This window comes from Glossina fuscipes, unplaced genomic scaffold, assembly GCF_014805625.2.
Source record: "Glossina fuscipes isolate IAEA_lab_2018 unplaced genomic scaffold, Yale_Gfus_2 3, whole genome shotgun sequence".
Classification (NCBI taxonomy): domain Eukaryota; kingdom Metazoa; phylum Arthropoda; class Insecta; order Diptera; family Glossinidae; genus Glossina; species Glossina fuscipes.
The window spans coordinates 12,848,356-12,869,664 of NW_023998417.1; the positions used below are offsets into that span (position 1 = coordinate 12,848,356).

Genomic DNA, 21,309 nt, shown 5'->3' on the forward strand with positions numbered 1-21,309 from the left:
TACAAAAATGAAGGTAAGTATGATTACGTAACGGCAGAGAAGATGAATAACTCAATATCACGCATGAGCAGGCATATGCAAGAATTTCAAGAAAATATATATAGTGTTAAATTGGATTAGAGCATCGTCTTCGCAACATTGTTGTTGTTGTTGCATATGATCACGTTTTACATAAATTTTCTTTCGTTACCTTTTGAAAGTATTATGGGTGAAAGTGTTATAATAAACAAAAAAAATTTGTGCGTGCGTGCGTGCGTGCGAGTGTGCACTATGCCATTTGATGCTGTTGAGTTCAATATATTCGATTCAATAATTATTTATTTAGTGTCATTATAAATTTCTTAACATTTTTGTTCGATAATAATAACAAACAAAAAAAGGTCAAAACAAATAGTGTCGGTAGAGCAGAGCATAAGCAGTTTGTTTGATTCCATTGCGTGTAAATTCCTGCCCAATATTTTCCTCCTTTGTTTTATCAAAGTGAAAACTTAAATTAAAAAAAAAACCATAGTGTTCCAAAGTTGCTTTAACCAAATAAGTAGTGAAGTATGAAGAGATTGTTTCAAACATAAGCATAAAATGAAAACAAAAAAAAAAAAAATTCAAGTTCATGAATGTTGGTAACGATTCAATTTAAACAACAACAAAAAAGAACGAAATGTTCATCTTGGCCGTAGAATAGTTTTCATCCGAGATTATATTCGTTATTTTCAATTTAGATTTTTAAGCCGCCAAACTCTACTAGTCGGTCAAAAATGCCTACAAATAATGCAAAATTGTAAACTAACCTTCAACCATTTGTGCTATTGCTCAGCCCGCTCATATAATCGTGTCGACAAGCGAACCGTTGAACGCGTTGTCATATTTGATAATAATAATCACTTGGCATCACAAAAAGACGGAAAAGTTTATTAAGTATAGAGCAAACTGTAAATTCAAGGACAAGTATTTACGGTGGTTACACGAATTTACCGATTAGATTCTAGAATATTCGATTCTAGAATATATTCTTGGAATGGTTAAAACCTCTTTATTATGGTGATTGCACAAAGAAGGCAAGAAGATTATAGCAGCTGATAAATTTGTACTGAGGCCTTGCAGAACACGATAATATTCATTTGGAACTGCGTCTTAGCGGCGAGACCTACATTGGGTTTTTTGGATTCTGTAGACAGTTTCTACGAAAGAAATAATGGCAAGACAAGCAGACGAACAAGAGTAAATAGAGATCCTTTGCTAAATTCCTCCGCATATAATGGAACTGATAGTATATATCCAGAACTATGTGTTCATAAGGACGTCTCTCTACAAAACTTCTTTCATATTCACTTGGTTTTTTTGTAAGTCACTACACATATCTGGTGTTGAAGAGACTTTGTTGTCCCTATACATTGTCTCACAGGAATGTACTTTTCGACTTCATGTGCTTAACACACGGGACGTTATGTAACGAAAGCAATAGTCAGTGCTTTGTCTCTATATTTGATTCTATATGATAGGGTGCGGAGGTGATGCAGAAAGAAAAACAAAAAGAAATGTGGTGTTCTATGTTAACATTGGCGAACGTAAACCTGATAATAAGAGAGATAAAAGACGCATTGAGTAAGGCGCAAGGATTGTAAACAGTAGGACATAATTAACTTTCAAATCATTTGAAAATCTTTTATAATGCAATGTATACGTGCATCTACTACTACAAGCATAAAACATGACAGTAAATTGAGGTAGCTTTTAAGTACCTCACAATACTTCGCGTAATACAATTCTTCATATATTTTCGGGATAAAATACCATAAACTATTTCTTGTTCCCATTCAAATTTTTCCCATTAATTTTATCAAAATTGTGAACTCTTTTCAAAGAATGACTTTTTAAAAAAAGTGTTTCCGTCCTTAAAGCATATCGGTACAGCATACCAGCGGCAGATAAGCCTTCTAGCTTAAATGTTACACACAATAGAACAAGTTTAAAACACCGGGTTATTCAAGGGTGAATGAAACAAATTGCAATAGAGAAAGTGTGCACTCGTTCACGTGGTTTATTTTGCACTTATTGACATTGACTTACAATATGTGCAGATATGCATATCAGCATAAAGCTAATCATATATTATAAGTTAACTTTTACACGTTATTGCATTAACGCGCTGACCGGCGTAGGTCTACGCAATCGTGAATACGCCGCCATAACGACCTAACAAATTTGATATTTCTTGGTTATAAGTGGTTACAGGTAACAACACGTCCAACTTGTTGAGATCAATATTGTTTGTTTTTGTTTTTTTTTCTTTGCCTTGGGAAATTGGTTTGCGGGAAACTGGCATTTTCGCATGAATTGCTGCGTTTTGTAATTTTTTCCTTGCTAATAACTTGAACTCAGGTAATAATTGACTCTCGAAACTTATTAAATGCACACTCACATGCATACTAAATAAGGTTCAATCAGGTTTATTATGATTGTTGAATGCCGGTTGTGATTGCTTTTATCTAATTCGCATAACACTAACACATGCGAATATAATTTGAAGTATTTTTTTTTTTTTTATTGGTGCAATTGCCTATGTTGTCCATATTGGATGCTAAGTTCGTTGCTCGCAATCGAGAAGGTTGCAGACGTTTTGATCTGGTTAGATTTCAATTTTCGATAGGTAGAAAAGTGACACAGAAGGTATGCATTAGGTTTTGAGGTCCTCTCGGTTCCTTTGCGTGCACATCCAAGGTCTACAAGACATAGCGAATCGTTGAGAAGGCACTAATGCCGTGAAAAATAGCGGACTTGTTTCATTTTTAGTACATCGCTTAGCTTAAGCCAAACAAGTATTCCTAACATTTTCACAGTTGTTTGTTTGTAACAAAATCACTGCAAAATTTCTTGAAAAGAAACAACAAAACGGCCAAGGCTTTTATATTGTCAATGCAAATATTTCATATAACTCAAAACTAAAGACATGTTTTCGTCCTAAGCAACTGCTTTAGCTGCAAACTTACGCCTGCATTAGTCCAACTGTCACGCAACGTTATTGTTTTGTCTTACTGCCTACATATCGACATCACTTTTAAGCGCACCTTCTACTTAACCTTCTAAGGTCAGAAGAATTTGATTTCGCATTTGTAAAGTGGTATTGTATACATACACATGTACATACTTTTACATACGAATTCTCTTTACCTGTCTTGGGTGGATTTTGTTTACTTTTTTATGATGTTGACCGCTAACGGAAAAGTCATTAATTAAGATTATTTGCCGTTCAAATCTCTTATGTACTATTGCACGTACTTATATGATAGCCATATACCTATCAGTATTAAAAAAGTGTACTAATGTTGTCGTAGCGTTTGTTATTAAGCAGTTACGCAGTATGCCGTACATCGTGTAGACTTCGAGGAGTATTTGAACTTCCAACAGCAGATATATTTGATCTTATGTTAATTTCAATATGAATGTAACTCGCCCGTAAACAGATGCGAGAAGATTACAAAACTGATCTCAATAACTTTTATATTACGATATATTACATTATATATGTATGTATGAAGAAGAACTTATCAGAATGATTTAAATATTCTTCGGCTCCAAACGAGTTGCGATAGGGCACAATGAGAGGGAAACCTAATGACTTATTTTATATGTGTTCGACATGATGGGTATGCAAAATTCGCCTCGAGGAAACCATCACTTTCTCACTTTGTTGTTGTTTTCGAAAACTCTTTTTTCCGAACTATGTTAAATGTGTGCAATTAAATGATAATTGTTACGCTACAATTGAGTTGATAATAATTCAAGCAGAAAAATGTTTTATCGGATGTTATGAAATGTGCTGACGGCTAATCATGCACAGAAGATTTTTTCAAATACGATTAAATGCATTTAATTGAAGCGGGTAAACTAGCAATTACACTTTACTGGTCGATCATTTCAATATGTGAATAAGCTTTAACAGTTACGAATTGAATAGACTGCAAGGGAACCGAATCTTGGAAAAAAGTTTTTTATTTTCTACAATTTTATTACTTTTGATATGTTTCACAATACTTCTGACTGGGAGCTATGCAGATAGATAACTGATAGCATTTCGTAGTTGAAATCGAAATAACATAAAGTCGATTAATTTCATCTTTTGTCATTGCTAGACAAGCTACGAGTATCGTTGAATGAATTTTATGCCACTAATCTTAACATCAAATACGGTTCGCAAACGCCTCCTGATATTTCTGAAAAGTTTTCTAAGAATTCAAGCTAAAAGCCAATAACAATTCCGTCTGTTCGTCCATCCCAGTAACAATTAAGACATAAAGCTCAAGTCCATTGATAAATGTCTCGAATGGATAATCAGCTCGGATTTGGAAACGTCCGTGATTCGGCAAAACACCTTGTCCGAGGTAATGGAAGGAGTGTACACTTAATCCATAGTAGAAGTTAATTTAAAACTTATAAAATTGTATTTATCAATAAGACAATGCGAAAATGGAGCAGATCGCCAAGGAGTTCCAAGTAGTGGTACCCCTTACAGTTTTTGTGCACCAACGAGGACTGATACTGAAAATTAGCACTATGTTAGCATACTTGCGGTATGTATTATCATCGAGTGATGTCAAGTGGACCTGTTTGTCATACACCGAAAGGCATTGGAAGGTTCTTAAAGTTTATTTGGCCAGTCTATGCGGGAGATGTTAGAAGCACTGAGTCACGAAAGCTAACCAAGTCGTATTGGAAATGTGAAGTGATGCGTTACATTGCAAATTTTATTGATGCGGGCTATTTAGAAATCGACTTAACTAATTAATTCGCATTCTCTCTAACTATTCCGAATACTTTTTACACAGACCCCATGTAACAAGAGCTTATATTAACTAAGCGAAACGTACTGTATCGATTTTAATTTCAAACATCACAACTTTTTAAAAGTCTGCAATACATGTCTGCACATGTTACTGTTACGAAATGTATATAATAGCGTGTAATGTGAACAACTTTTGGAGTAGATTTCAATCATCAAAACTGTTTTTTTTTTTTGTTTGTTGTTTGTAATTTATTTTTTGATTTTATTTTCAGTTGCTTTACTTTGTACTGATGACGCTACCACTTTTAGCATATCCATATCCATATCCCAGCAGCGACGATGATAAATCTTTGGAAGATGTGAATGTGGACAATGATGAAGCGGCGTCAGCCCAAGATGCACATCTTCAAAAACGTTCAGGCGGTAGCACGGATTATTTAGTGCACCTAAAAGGCGGCCTGTTGTCAAGTTTGGGTCACGCCTCGGCCGCGGTCGCCTCAAGCAGTTCAGGAGCGAGTAGTGGTGGAGGTTATAGCTACAAACCGCATGGAGACGGTCACCATGTAAGCATTATACAGTAAACATTTAAGTATTTTTCATTATTACATTGCAGATTAATTCTATTGAGTATGATCCATGGTCATTGAAAAAATCCGTACTGAATACAATATTGACGGCGGTAAAAGCCATTACCGGCGGTGTGACTGCCTTAAAGGGTCAACTAATTAAGAGCAGTGGGTATGCGTTAAGCGCTAGCGGGCATTTGGCAGCCGCATCGGGTGACAAGATTACTGATGTCGGCAAAATTATCATTAATTCGGCAGCAAGTAAAGTACACCCACCACCAAGCGGTGGCGGTGGCGGTGGCCAACATCCTTTTGCCAAAATCTCTTCGTTATCAGGTGCCTCCTCGGCTGGCAGTAGTGGCGGCAAGCCATCTGGTGGTCATGTTGTGCACACAGACAGTAAGTTTAATTATAAGACTTAAGTTAAGGACTCACTGCGTCCACAGGAATATTTCCCTTGTGCGTATAGTCAACGTGACCAGAAAGTGTTTATCAGGCGGCATACATTTACCTTTAAGTCTTAGCAAAATGGGAAAGTGATTGCATTACATGCAAATGCAAAAATTGAATCTTTTACGTTATTTTGAAAAGTACAACTAACTCAAAAGTTTCCCTAACTGCACATAACAAACTGCTATCGGTTAAGATTTGATTTAATACATTCTGACTTTTCAATAAATTTTTAAAATGGTATGCAAACGCATCTCCGAAATAGTTGTAGAAATGTTGCAGGAACACTTTTATTATAAAACACGTATCAGAACGGATGCGTTTATGGGAATATTCGCGCTGCTGCGGTTATGTGGCAATGCACATAAACCACTTTTATCTGCATGTCGTTGACATAACGCATGTCTGCCGCATACGGTTGTTGTAACAGCATTCAGTCACATTACCATCGGGAGAGCGATTGTGGTTCGCGTATACATTTAATTTATTATTAAAATGATAGCAAACATGTTGACTGAAAATGTCCGTATTTGTATGAATTGATCAGGTGTGAGAAAGAAACAACACGACAGATATGAATTGTTGTTTTGTTAATCTATACAAAATTTTTGGCATCTTGCATACCGAGATGCGTTATGAGAAAGTCGCGTATCGCCACTACATTCACAAATGGGATGGTACAAGTGAAAAGGCAAGAAATGAAACGATATAAGTAAGAAGCCTTTCCAATTTACTATGAGTGCTGCAGTTCCTCCTTATTCTTTGTTGGGTTAAGTTTTGGGATAAAATATTCTCAAAAATCTTTAAGGCTACGCAGTGAGTTAGTTGAGTCCATTTCGCACTAAGCTTTGAGAAAACTTTCTTAAACATTTGTGGAGAAATTTGGGGCCATAAGTCATGAGTTATGAGTCGCAGCAATATTTTGCAGATTTCTAACTCTTCTTGATTCTTAAGCTAACCACAGATATTCAGAAATTTTTAGCAATAGAGATTGAGATCGTTGCTGCACTAACAGACAGTAAGGTAAACGTTCAAACACACCGCTGGGGCGACACGTAGCACGCGCCTAATGGGCGGACGGTCCATCATGTGGATGGACGTCTGAGAGAGAGAACGAACGCCGCTAAGATGCATGAGTAAGCGGGTCTAGGAAGACGAGAAGTCGAGACGAGGGCCAATCTAAAAGTATTTTGTACCGAGCATTAGAAGTAGTATCGCAAAATTACTAGGCCTTATTTCTAGGCTCATTAAGAAAATCGAAGTAAGGTCCAGTACAGAAAGGCTTGTTAAACATAAATCTCTGTTAATAAAAATCTTTGTCTGCTTACAAGAATAAAGTAAAGACTACGGAGAGTTCCCGTAGTAAAGGAATCGTCGTTAAGGTAGAGAACATGGGAAAACTCAATCAACGAAAGTTTAGAAACCCTAACAAACTGCACTCGGAAAACCGTCAACTCCCTCTTGACTGTAATAAATTGCAGTTTAATTACGATATCTATCGGTTTCATGCGAAACGGGAAAATATAAATGTGAAAATTGCAAAATCCATGATAGTTTCATGTATACAATGTGATTAAATTAAAAAATGAAATGATTTTTTCAAGCGATAATTAAATCGGTTTATGGATGATTTTCAAAAATTTATGGGTTATGAATGGAATAACAATACATGTTGAATTATGTTATTTGCAGCGATAACAAGCTACGAAATACCGAGCGGTGGTCATGGCAATTATGGTCCTCCCCCCAAACCGCAATATTTGGCGCCATCCGGTGGAGGCGTAGGTGCAGGTTTCAGTCATGGCGGCCATGTTGCTTTCGAAGCGCCCTCAAGCAATTATTTGCCAAGTTCGTATGGACTTAATGGTACGTATACGCAATTTATATATAAATAAATAAAGTGAATAAAAAATAATTTTCATTTGCAAATATTTTCATTAAACGGTTGCGGTTGAAGAAATATTGATTAACTAAATCATAGCATGCAATAATTTTTTAATAATAAAATGTATGAATGTAAAAACGAAAGCAAGACCAACGCAAAAAAAGATTAGTTGACATTTCGGTTTAATAATGCATCCATTTATAGTAAAGTTTTTATAAACTAAAAATGAAATCAATAAAACTTTATGTAAATACAAAGGCATTATAAACCAATCAGGCCTTATTATAATAATAGTTATTTCATATGTATACGTATATATATATATATTCAAGTGTATAAACATTTCATTTTTTTTTTTTTTTTTTTTTTTTTGCATCGAACAACGAATACATAGTTCAATAAGCAAAATATATAATAACATCGATATTAATACAAATACTGTGAACGGCATATTGGGTTTCGATTACATTGTTACGTCGTATGTGCAATAATATATAAGTAGAAAAGGCAAATAACAAAACAAAACTATGAATGTTGTTCGCTAACCGGCTAAATAAAAATAAAAATAGAAAAACAATAACAACATTTCCAACTTCCGATTTTAGTATAAACCAGCCCGCAACGAAAGTGAAAGCACACACATAATCATTTCTACTCTCTCTCTCTCTCTCTCTCTCTCTCGTTCAATTTCTGTTTTTTTTTCTCCTCTCTCCGTTTTCATCTCGCTCTCTCTCACTCTCACTCTCACTCTCACTCTCTTTCTCTTTCCGCCTCTATCCCTTGCTCACTTATTCGCATCAATTACTTAAGTCATTGCTGCTTGTGACCTCAGCACTACTACTTACTTTTACATTCATTTACGTATATTTTGAAAGAGCTTAAAAATTTGCTTCGTCTTCTTTGTCTTCTTCTTCTTCTATTTCATGGCGGTTTAGAAAACGTGTTTGTGTTCGCTTGCACTTTAAAACGATTAAATTTCGGCAATATATGTATTTATTGTTATTATTATTTTTATTACTAATCGCATTACATAATTCGCATTTTAGTTTGGTTGTATTAATAATATACCTTAGTGTTGATTTCAATTATTTCCTGCCATTTTGGTATTTATTACCGACTCGACACATGAATACTATGAATATATATTAATGTTAATGCAGCGCTGTTATATATATATATATGGGTCTGTATATATAAATTCATTTAATAATAAGATTTGTACATATAAGCAAAATCCAATCGATTTTTATTTATTTATTTATTTATTTTTTTTTTAGTTTCTAAGAATAAATTTAATAAATTTCCTATCTGCTGGAGATGGGTGAAAAGTCAGCACATGAGACTTGCAATTATTTATCAGAGGAAACTTCAGGTCATCACAGGGTTTATTAGAAATTTGCTTAAAGATCTTTTAAATTTTCGTTAATGAACTGTGAGTCTGCAGTTGGAAAGTTCGTGAAAGATATATCAATCTTAAAGATATGAAAGATATAAGGTCTTCTACTGGAACAACTATACAACAATTAATAGGAACGTCAAAGCCGCCTACGCACGAGACCTGCCATTACCTCAAACGAGGCAAATAGAAAAGCATGACCAAGTTTTTATTTAATGTTAGTGAGTTGCAGCTTGAGACAGACATATTTATGACAAATATCCTGACACCTGCTATCATCTGCAATTATATTTTAAGAATTCCATTTTTTAGATTTTTTTATGACTGAATAGATTAGCCGAGGGCTTACGGTAGCAGAGCTCAATAAGCTGAGGGAGAAAAAGATAATGAAACGTAGTGATCAACCGACCCTCCGACGAAACATTGCCTAACTGCTTAAACCATTAATGAGTATGCAAAAAAAAGAAAAAAAAAAACAAACATAGTTGCAGATATCTACCATCAATCTTGAGCTTAGAGTAAGATTAAGCGTATTAATGGTAAATTGATTGCGAAAAAGGAGCTGCGCAAGCGATTTATTACAATTTTAACTTTTTTGGATGAATGTTTTAATTGAAAACAGATTTGTCTTTTTATAATTGAAATAGAAAAAAAAAAAAAAGATTTTATTTCAAGTTATATATAATCACTTAAGATATTTCGTTAAGTTTTCGCAATTATTTCGTTAATTAAAAGTAATTATAAGTAACACAAAGTACTTACAACTGTACATATTTACATAAAACAATACGCATTGTCAATTTCTACACACCTATACACATGCCCACTTGCATACTTAAATATTGACAACATACACACTCACACAAGCTAAAGGTACTACTAAAATTTGATGCTAATGATAAACATATGAATAATTTTTAATGGCATTCTTTATTTCACATGAATACACACATATATGAAAAACAACAACAACAACAACAACAACAATATATCAAATAGGACAAGATGATTTCAATATATATGGACGTCATAAGAAACTAACAGACGAAGAGGCACGGAAAGCCGCCGCACAGTTACAAGAAATCTTAAGTCTATTGCCGATTACTAAAACCGAATTAACCGCTTCGAAAACGATCGATTATCATACGGGCCCGGGAACTAATGCAGATTCGCATAGCTACGCTCTAAGCACCAATCATTTGGGTAATTTGGAATCACTATCACATATCGAATCAATTACCGCCGCTTATGCACCCGCACGACATGAAGCGATCTATAAAAGCCCAAGTGACATTTATCACCAGATGCACAAGCAAAAACGAACCCCGGAAGATATTTATATCGAGAAACATCCCAATGAGAAATACGAGTACAACTCGATAAAAAACGAAGAAAATTTCGATAACGATTACAAATATGTCAATTATCATGCGTTGCCAGTTACAGAGAGAACTGATGTCGGTAAAAATGGGGCAAGTAGTATCCCTATAAAAGATTTAACAACATTAATAGCTGCTTTGCAAGCGGTAAAACGCGATGAATCCGTGAAGCCAGCAAGTGTATCGTATGCGTTGGAAACAAGTGTACACAAAGTGCCGCCAGCAGGTCCAGCACTGTCGTATGCAACGCCCGTAGTGAAGAAAACTAAATACATTTTCTATCCTCCCGCACCATCAAAGCCAGATTATTACACTATTTATAAATCACCCTCCGATCGTCGGGCATCGTATAAAACGCATCGTCAAATGCCATCCAGTGCACAAAACGCACGACGCAAACGTATGGCATCGAAGTACAAAAGCTATGATTACGATAGTCAGGATTCGCTTCTGTTCACGCGTCTGTTGGGAGATTTTTATTAACAAACACTACGAAGCAATTCTTCTCCAGTCCTGTAGGCTAAGTTTTCATTATTTATGTACACATATGTATACTTTATTATTAGAATTTAGAACGTAAGCATTATTTATATAATTTATTAAAACACACATACACAGATGAACAAATAAATACTTGTATTTATAATAGTTGCACTTATTAGAAAAAATCATGCACTTAATAAATATTTCATGCTTTACCTACCCACCATAAAAGGAAACTACTATTGATTAAACTTTATTTAAATTCTATTGCATTTTAATGAACAATTTTTCTACATTTCAGCTTTTTTCTACCATTAAAGCTATAGCTCAGTAATTTAAACTTATCTGGAACTGAATACCAGCTCGACTGCATTCATCTCGAAATTATCTACCGATAAAAATGATTTAACCGTGATCTTGAAATTGGTTTGTGACCGAAGTTTGCGAGAGCAGCCGCAACGTATGCTAACAATTTTGGTTTTTATCAGTAACTTATGTGATCTTGATCGCGATTTTCTCTTTAATTCATCATATATATATATATATATATATATATGTATGTACATATAGTATCTGTAGATTCAAGTATTTCTCTTTATTCATCTCAAAGTACTTTCAAGTATTTATTATCTACTCGCTTGCATTTAAGCAAATATTTTTATTCGTCTATAGTTGTATAGTTTAAAGAAATTTATCTTATATAAAAGCATAAAATTAGAAAAAATAAATTTTATTTTACTGTTAATCAAATAAATGTGTTTGTATGTCGTCTAATAATTACAAAAAAACCTAGACAGCGATGTGCTCAATGATCTGCCACGTGGAGAGGAAGTCGACGCGTATCAGTCGTAGGGCTGCCTTTAAGATCTACAAATGTATTTTATATAAACTTATGTGTGAACCAAAATCCAGGCCTTCTTGGGAAGACAAAATTCGAACTTTCCCTTCTGTCCGATCGTTCGATCAAGTTGACAGAGTTGAACTCAGTAAATTCCTTACGAAAAAAGAAATCGAAACATAAGCGCTTTTAGGATACTAGCTTTAGAAAGTAATTTTACTTTTCAAACGGCTTGAATAACTTGAGATTAAGGGATAACGTTTGCTACCACAGTTTTCTGAACAAATTCATGCGAGCAGCGCAATAAATTACTGTTGCTTGGAGGTGTTGAGTGTCGGTTATTGGTGATCATCCTACTTTTTAATCCTAGAACGTATTTCTTCGGTCGAAATGTATTATGTAATAGTAATAATAACTTCCTTTTTAAGTCTTGCGTGGTGTTTAGAGGTCATTAATGAACACCAAACTTCCCTCTGTGGCATACAGATAATGTTAATTGCTTGTAAGCTTTTGTGGATTTTCTTTTTTTTTTTTTTGGAAGGCAGACGAGTGCAATAACGATACGAAATTAAAGAAGTCGTTATAATTTTCTAGATTGAATGGAAACTTATTAAGGTTTCCACCGTTTCCTTCCCCCTCTCCCATTGTGCAATACCGTAAACAAACGCCAAAGGGTCTGGTGCGTCTTCAGACAGTAAGACAGGTAGAATTACATAAAAGAATTTTGCAAAAATTTCTATCATTTCTTTGCGCATAAAACAATATGAAACACAAAATATTAACAAGAAGATTTGAAGAATTTTGTGAAGTTATGAACATTTCACAGTCGAAGCACAAGTACTTTTCAAATTTTATTCCATGGATTTCCTTTTCCCTTATAAGTATTTCGTGCTATAGGAAGAACGTTCAAAGAACGCCGTGAAAGAAACTAACATTAAAATTTCTCTTTATATATAAGTAAACGGATTATTGCACAAGTTGAAAACCAACTGCTAATAAGCTTTGTAAACTTTCCAAAGCAAACGCTGCAAAGTAAAATTGAAACTTTTGTACTTGAAATATAATATTTTACACTACTCTTTATACTATTTTTTATGTAAATTGTTTTTTATTTAAATTTAATTAAATTTCACTTTGTAGTAATTTTAACGGCAATTTTGAATAACAAATCAAAAATAGTATTATTTCAAAATACACTCGATAACTGTAAATATTGACCAAATGACTTTTTTTAAAAACAATAATTCCTAGTTCACTCTTTCGATATCGCTCTCTCTCTCTGTTTCTCTCTTTCTCTCTGTCTTTTTGTCACTTTTCATTTTCTTTTTTTTTTTGCTACTGACCACTTAAGGCGCACACATCCTTAACTAATTTTTACGTTTAATAGTAACCAAAAGATATATCGTGCAATGGTTGAGCGGTACCCTCGGGTAAGGCATAGTCCCGAGCCAATTGATCTAAAAGGCTCCCACCCCCGCTGCGGCTTTGATATTGAGGCTGATAGCGTGGTTGGGGTGCTGGTTGAGCGGCACGCGGTGCGGGTGATGGTCCAAATTGGAACGGTTCCAAATGTGGTCGACCACCCGCAGCAGGACCTAAGAAACCCTGAGCACGAGCACTGGAGGGTGAGGGCGGCGCAGGAGCGGGCGCATAAACTGGCCGTGAAATGCGAACATTTGTCGGTGCATCACCAAAAGACTACAAAAAAAAAACATTTTAGATGAATGTCTTCATAGAGGTGGGTCAAATTACCGTCGACTGGGAATATTCGGCGTCGGGACGAGCCGCTTTCTGGACGGGTGAGTAAACTACATCCGAAATACGTTGAGCACCAGCTATTTGAATTCTCGGTGGCGCCGGACCCAATGACGATTTGGGCGCTGGTGGTGGGGCATTGTATTGAGGTCTGCGTGGTGGTTCGGGTTCTGCTTCTTCGTCTTCATACTGTACATATTGCGGTTGAGGGCGTGGTGGCGGTGGGGGAGGAGCTGGCCTATATTGAGGTTGAGGACGATTTGGACGCTAAAAATTAAAAATGCACGCATTATCAATAGACCCATTAGACCCAATAGATACACTTTTGGGCCTCACATATGAAAAACTCACAATCGGCCTTTGGGGTCTGTTCGGTGGTTCGTCCTCATAATCAGGCAATTCCCTTTGCCTAGTCTCATCTACTAAAGTAGGCGGAGCCACTGTTATACCTTCGCCGGACGGTTGGAAACCGTATTTGTTGGCGCCGTATTCCACAACGCGTACTTTGCCCGTCTCATCCACGTAACCGTATTTACCTTTCACCTCACCAGTCGCCAATTTGGTTTCTATTTTAAATGAGCCATCAGCACCTTCAAAGCCATACGTGTAGGAACCATCTTCGTTGTGCCTAAGCAAGGGAAAATTGCCGAATTTAAGATATGATGTCAATTGAATTCGAAATGATATATCAACCGTACTTATTGATTTGCTTCAATATTGGTACTGGTGTCGGTCGAGATTGTTGTTCAATAGCACTGGAACTGGGGCGCAGTCTTACGGGTGCAGGTCTGGGCACATTCTCTTGATAGTCTTGATAATCTTGCGCACGTGTAACGGCACACAATGCCAAATATAGAAAAATACTCTTTAACTGCAATTTTAGTCACAAAAAAAAAAAACATAATTGAAATTATTTTGCGATGAGAACACCAACGATTCTTACATTATATCATGAGAATTGAGTAACCAGTACCTCGTGGTTATCAACCAAAATATATATATATATATATATATGTATTTTCATTTATACTTATGTATGTCGGTAACCTTAATCGCAAGTCTCGTTAAAAGTAATGTTACCGTGTGATTACAAACACACGTATTTCAGTATATACATACATAGACAAGAACGGAGAACACCTTGAATATTTATGCATTATTAGAAAACTAGTAGAACTACAAATTAAATACTTGACTAAATGGCACAACCGAGAAAGCTTATCGCTTCGTCATGATCACAAGAACACGAAAACCTTTCACTTTTATTGGCCAATGACTCGATGAAAGAGTACAAAGGTATAACGGAACCACTCTACAGAATCATCAGGAAGTTAAACCGCTTAAAGGCGAATAGGACTTTAAAATTGCTTTCATCCTACACTTTCACGCGTTTCATATCATTTCCACGTTAACTGGAATTTTAAAAACTTTCACAATTTAATGCTGTTAGCACCTTCAAGCCAAGCCTTTAACAATGACAATAGCCAGACTCTATTTCATTGCATTTCTGCCTTTGTATTGTGTTCTCAAGAGAGAGTTCAGCAATTACGGAACTAAAATAAAAAATTCTATTTTCGATTAATACGAGCCCTTAAGACCGGCCATATTTGCTTCAATGCATTGATTCTTGCAAAGAGCACAAATAACAAATGGTCACAAATGGTCAAATATGAGATCCAATCTTCCTTTTCTGTCATTGATTTCACTATAGAAATGGACTAAGCAACAAAATGTTACACTTCAAAAAACCTCTCCTTCTACGGATCTTGGGAAATTTTTTACTATAAGCCACTGACAAATTGGATTAAAGTTCCAAAAATTTATGCAATCAATGAGTCAACGCTTTTTTATTATCTCGTTACGCACAATCAAAATAATATACATTAGGCTTTAGAGTCTCTTCTGCTCTCTCTATTAAATGTAGAAATAATTTCTTTTCGTTTTTCAAGGAGATAGCGCTTTTTTTAATGATGGCCCATCAAACAGGAGTTGTCCTTTACGTGTGTAAATGGCGATCGTGCCCAGGGAGAAAGGAGTTCATAAGCATGGAGAGAACCATCTAACTAACCATTTCCTGTTTTTGTGTTCAGTAGTGTCTCTACTACAACTGGCGGCTGCGTACACTTTTGCCGGCTAACCTGCATTATTAGAAAAAGCCTATAAAAAATTGTTTCTACACTTGATATATATTTTCGTGTCCTTTTATGCTTGTCCTCTCCTATTATGGTCTTGGCCTTAAGCCATCAAAAGTCCTCCCTCTCGTTGCTCTTCTTATTGGTCGTCGTTGTTCTCGTAATACATCTAAGAGTGTTTTCTACGAAAATATCGAATCAAGAATAGAATTCATGAATAACTTCTCATGCACTCTGCGCTTTTAATGCAACACATTCACTTTGGACCGCAATGAATGTGAAGAACAAGAGACTAATAAAAAATATATATCAAATTTGAACCCACTTGAACTCAATTAATTATATATAAAAGCAGTAGAACAATTAACAAAAATTTAAGAACGTTTGGCAAGAAAGTGATTGTAAAAATCATGTCATAAAGACCTAAAGCAATTATATGATCGGATTTAATAAGAGTACAACAATCTCCCATTTCTTGATGACTTGCACGATTAAACACTCAAAAAGTTTAATGCTTTTTTTGTTTGCTTTTGTTTGCAAAATAAACTCGCTAAGCTGGCGCATGGTGTCCAGACTAAAACGTTTAACACTCATTCAGAATCGATTTTAGTGAAAGGTTTGCAATTCGTGCAGACGAGCGGACGGACGTACCTGCACATGCCAGCGTGTGTCAATTGAAAAAATTTTCATTGGTTTTTCCCGGCAATAGCGCACCTTATAATCTCTATAGTATGTATATCAATTTTGTTGTTCCATTTGTAACGCGTCTGGCAAGGTCTAATCCATGTTATGTTACACGCCCTAAATGTATGTATAAACGCCTGTGTGCATTCTTGTTGGCTAAAGCTACCTTGCGTTTTTCCGTCGATGGTTAATATAATGCCGGGAGTTTTGTACGTCTCAAGTTGAATAATACTTTTTTACTTGCGCGTTTTTTGTTTGGACTCTTCTAACGCAAGTAACTAAGCTCAGGTTTTTTCTTAACTGATATATATATATATATATATGCATCCACAGTTTTTTTTTCCCTCATACTTAGCTTCGTTGAGTTAATATCTATTTTAAATGTAGGTGAGGGATAAAATGGAAATTTGTGATTAACCAAAAAGTTTTTATAAAATTGAATAAATAAAATAATTTCAAATAAAATTTTTTTTAATTACTATTTGTTTTCTTTGCTAATTAAGTACACATAATAAATCTAAATTAATTATTCCAATTGTTTTCGAAGCGATTTCATGTTAATACGAAACGTAACGACATCAGCAACAAACCAAGAGTAACAGCTTTAAACAAACAACTCAAATGGCTATGCAAACAAACAAACAAACAAATAAACAAACGAACAAGAAAATTTTCGATGTTACTTTGGCATTTACAACATGTGCAAACATACTCAGATTAACATATAAAGTTGAAATTAGTTTCAATAAAATTGAAAAAATAAAAAAAAAAGCCATCAGAACAAATATAATAATGGATGACGATGACGATGATACGACACATCGACAGTAATTGGAAATTACAAGCACATCTGAAAACAATTTACGACGCTGAAAGCAATGCAACATTACACACACACACACACATACGCACACATTAGCTAACTCAGATACGCACTCAGAGACCGCTCTGTCGTTGCAGGGAATTTAAAGGGAAATCTCAGTGGCATTGTCTTCATAAAATTTCGACATTAAATTCATTGATTTTCTCTGCATTAGAAAATTGTACATTTATATATGAGCATGAAAGTGTGCACAAGCAAACCACAATTCTTTCATTCTGTTCATTCGAGGCAAAAGATATCCTGTGATAGTTTTCAATCACCTGCTCCCGATGAGTATCCTTTTTCAATTTTATAACCTAAGCCTTCACATCATGCTTTTGCATAAATGCAAACTCATTGAAGGGATCATAAAAAATTTACATATCGGTCGTATGTGTTGTAAGTGTTTTAAAGAATTCCACTGCACTTTTGATTAATGGAAACAAAAGAGGGCTCCTCTTATCCGAACTATATTGACACAACTCATAACAAACTAAGCTTGACGGTGGAGTAATCCTGCTGGATTTTATAATAGTATTTTATGCTCGCTTAATATATCCTTAATTGTTACGAAAATAGCTTAGAATGTAAATTTGATGATTGAAGAATTTAACTGTTAGTTAACCTGAATTCGTTTATTGAATGATGTAATGTGCAGCGAAGAGTAAATAAGACCTGAATAAATAAAGGGTTGAATTTATGTATAGAACAAACTTCTGCTTAGAAACCTCCCTATCAACCATCGAGCCTACATGTAAAGGAGATACAAGAGGTGGACAGACACAACTTGCAATACTGACTGACTGACAGCCAGGAGGTGGCAGCAGAAAAATGGGCAGATCGACAAATGCACAGAGCAGGGAGACTGCCCAGATGCTGGGAGCCGATGAACGTAAATACCGGAACTGATAGAGAAAAGAAAGCATAGGCAGCGGAGGTAAAAAGAACATAAATTGAAAGGTATATGTAAGATATTATTTGCTTTTTTACGGATCGCATTACGCTCGATATTTGTCGAGTTAAGCGTGCTTTTAAAAGCCTGTCCAGGGGAGGAATCGCCAACAATATACTAATAAGAATAAAGAGAATGCTGTACCGACGATTTGCTGTTTAGTGACTAAATACCTTTTTTAGAATTGCAAGGGCTTCCGGCAAGAGTTCTGGTAAAAGAAAAAATTTGCAGGCAAAAGTCTTCGTAACTTTAGGAAAGAGCACTTAGCGAGGCTACAGGAGCATCTGCATCATCTACGCCGCAGTTAATTCTACTCTTTTGAGTCTATCTAATATCTATCTGCCATTAATGTCGGTTTCTTTCTTTGTCATATTTTATTGCACTGCTCGACTCTAATCCTGGAGGTAAATGAAATCTTTGCCCTTTGATCTCTGCGATTTGACGATTTATTTAAGCCGATTACATTCCGGTTGTGGTTAAAAGGTTCAAAGGTTCAAAGTTGTCTGCAACAGTTCAGAACGCTTGCCTTGAGACATATACAGGGTGCTTAATCGCGGACTCATCGAAATTGTTCGAAATTTATGTCGCACTCAGTTTTTACATTTCTTTGTCACACATATACATGTATGGGAGATTTTGTCAGTCCGCTCTAATAGCTACAGTTCGTTTCATTTAATTTCTTGCAAATTTTCTTAACAGGCGGCTCTCTCCCGTTTTAATCTTGTACTGTGTCGTGAATCAAATGGACGAACTAACATGCTTTAATCTGTAGGTGGTTGGTATGAAACCGCTACGAAACTTTTTTCACACACATACATGAATATATTACTGTTTTAGTCTGGTTTAATAACATCTAAGGTGTGAATAATTTCGAATGTATTTAAAAAAATCTATCTATAAAGTACTTCACTTTAAAAAGTCGTTTCAAGCGTGTGTACATACATGTGTGTAGTTAGTTTGAAAGAAAAGAAAGAAACACATTTACACACATGTACGTGCAACAAACTCGGTTTATTGTTTACTACACTTTGATATTTCGTTTCCTTTTGCATAAAATTTTTAATTATAAATAAAAGTATCTATTATGTGTAAATGCATAGAAGCAACTGATATGCAATAAACTGATATGCTAATAAAAATATTAACATATAACGATTACAGAGAAAATTATCTCATATCTAAGCATGTTTATTAACAAGTTAATAAGAAAAAACAATTTTAGTCAATCGGAATCGAAATCCGAGTACACTTCCACTTGCATGCCATGTCTTTTTCGGAATCACATTATTTGCCTTTCGTATCTGTGTGTAATACTTTAATATGAAAACAATTGAAAAAAAACTCGTTAACTCCACTGGAAGACTTGCATTGATTCCTACGTAACATTCAAAAATACCCATTAGATGCATGCATACAAGTTTTTGATCACCTCGAAACATTACGCTAGTCCAGCCAAGTCCATTTGGTTGTGATCTGCCTTAGGTACTCCCAAGTCCCCAAGAAAAAAAACAAAGAGAGAATTAGCAGAAATCCGTTACAAACATTCTACGAACTTAGAAGTACTTGCGACCTGCATGTGCTCAAAAGACGAAAGGAGTAAAAAAACTTGAGAATCCAAAAAACGAAGGTTTCAATAGAATTACACTGATAACTTCCGAACGATAGTGGAGACCTCACTTTTCACATTTAGCGAACGAATGATTTACATGAGCTCGTGTGGAAATTCAGCCGAAAGGTGGTTCAATTGCCCTTCTGGCTGGCCTAAAGAAATCTGCTCGAGACGATAGATAAGATAAGATGACATCCCAAGGTAAATACCGTAAGTCGTACATCATCAGTTTTGTATAAAAACTGATTCTCACATCGTATCCCTAAACCCTTTATGTGTTAATCCATATCTCAGGATTGTGTTGATCTTCGTCGATACCAAGATTTGTATATTCATCCGACTCATCTAATCATCATCTCCGCTAACATCTGCACCTATTGAGCTCATTATTTTCATATCAATGTATCCTGACGGTCTCGATGTTTAACAAATTTCTTCTTTTTTTTTTGTTTAATTTTGTATCAAACATTAAAGAAAATTTATCAAATATTTGCATCTGGCGGAGGAGAAGGAGGAACCAATTCAAAAACTTCGACTTCTACGCAAGTAATTCAATCAATTTCTCTTTAATTCTTTTATTTATTCTCTTATTGTCACTCTATACAACTTTCAATTATTATATATTTTGTAGAAAATTGAAAATTATTACAATTTTTTTTTTTGTGCACACGCTTAACTTTGACCTTTTGCAGTGCGTTGCACAAAAGTCCATATTTGAATTGATTGATCTTTAAAGCGATCATTGTTTGAATTTAAGTAAAAAGCTTTTTTTTTTGTGTTATGAACCTACCACTAGTAGCATGGTTTGTGATGATTTAATTTAATTTATTTTATTTTCTGAATTTATTGCACTTTTATTATATTTCAGTTGCTGCTGCTCGCCACACATAAATTAATCCTTTATTCTGGTTACTTAAGTCTTTCCGTCCAGACTTATGTGTATTTATGTGTACGTTTGTGCGTTGACTGCACCACGTTCTCAATGAATGAGTAAAACTGCGCGTTTGGACTGAACCGCTATAAAAATATCTGAGCCTTTTTATAGCTTGTACTTGATTTGTTTGGTAAATTCAACAAAAGAGTGGCTGGCTGACTAGCAGTAAATAGCTTTGTAAGAAACCTTTGAAAGTTACGAGAAACTCCAAGTCTTGTTAAGTTATTCGTTTTTATTTACGACTGCTTCTAGTGCTTATAAGAAAAGCAAACAAAAAAAAAAAACAAAAACAAAAAAGGAAAGAAACAGTATCAAGCCAGACTTCGCTTCTAACTTTTAATTTCTTAAAAATTAATTATTAAATAAATATTTTTTTTAATTAGAATTAAATTTTTTTTGCTCTTTTAATCAAAAAAGAAAATTAAGAAACCTTTACATTTTGCTGAAAAAATTTTAAATTCTTTCAACTCTAGTTGCATGTATATGCACTGACCACAGATGAATTTTTTTTTTTTTTTTCTAAATTATTTTCTTTATTCACCACTTTAAGTTGCACTTATAAGTTTTACGTGCATGGAAATTGAGTAAAAATTTTCTGCTTATA

General features: G+C 34.9%; 2 protein-coding genes across 3 annotated transcripts; one reads left to right on the plus strand and one right to left on the minus strand.

The window, feature by feature from the left end:
• Positions 1 to 11,044, plus strand: LOC119634335. Of its 2 annotated transcripts, none has more exons than XM_038028416.1 (5): positions 1 to 13; positions 5,053 to 5,343; positions 5,394 to 5,745; positions 7,489 to 7,662; positions 10,077 to 11,044. In XM_038028416.1, the coding sequence occupies exons 1-5, from the start codon at positions 8 to 10 to the stop codon at positions 10,937 to 10,939; spliced, it is 1,686 nt and encodes a 561-aa protein (XP_037884344.1). In that variant the 5' UTR covers positions 1 to 7; the 3' UTR covers positions 10,940 to 11,044. The 2 variants fall into 2 exon arrangements, with proteins under 2 accessions (XP_037884344.1, XP_037884345.1); XM_038028417.1 differs by having other exon boundaries at positions 5,409 to 5,745.
• Positions 11,045 to 13,042: 1,998 nt separating this feature from the next.
• On the minus strand, positions 13,043 to 20,818 carry LOC119634339 (altered inheritance of mitochondria protein 3). Its single transcript, XM_038028421.1, has 5 exons — positions 20,562 to 20,818; positions 14,231 to 14,403; positions 13,884 to 14,160; positions 13,530 to 13,799; positions 13,043 to 13,475 (listed from the first exon to the last, which is right to left on the minus strand). Exons 1-5 carry the CDS (start codon positions 20,571 to 20,573, stop codon positions 13,158 to 13,160), a joined length of 1,050 nt encoding a protein of 349 aa, XP_037884349.1. The 5' UTR covers positions 20,574 to 20,818; the 3' UTR covers positions 13,043 to 13,157.
• Positions 20,819 to 21,309: the final 491 nt, after the last annotated feature.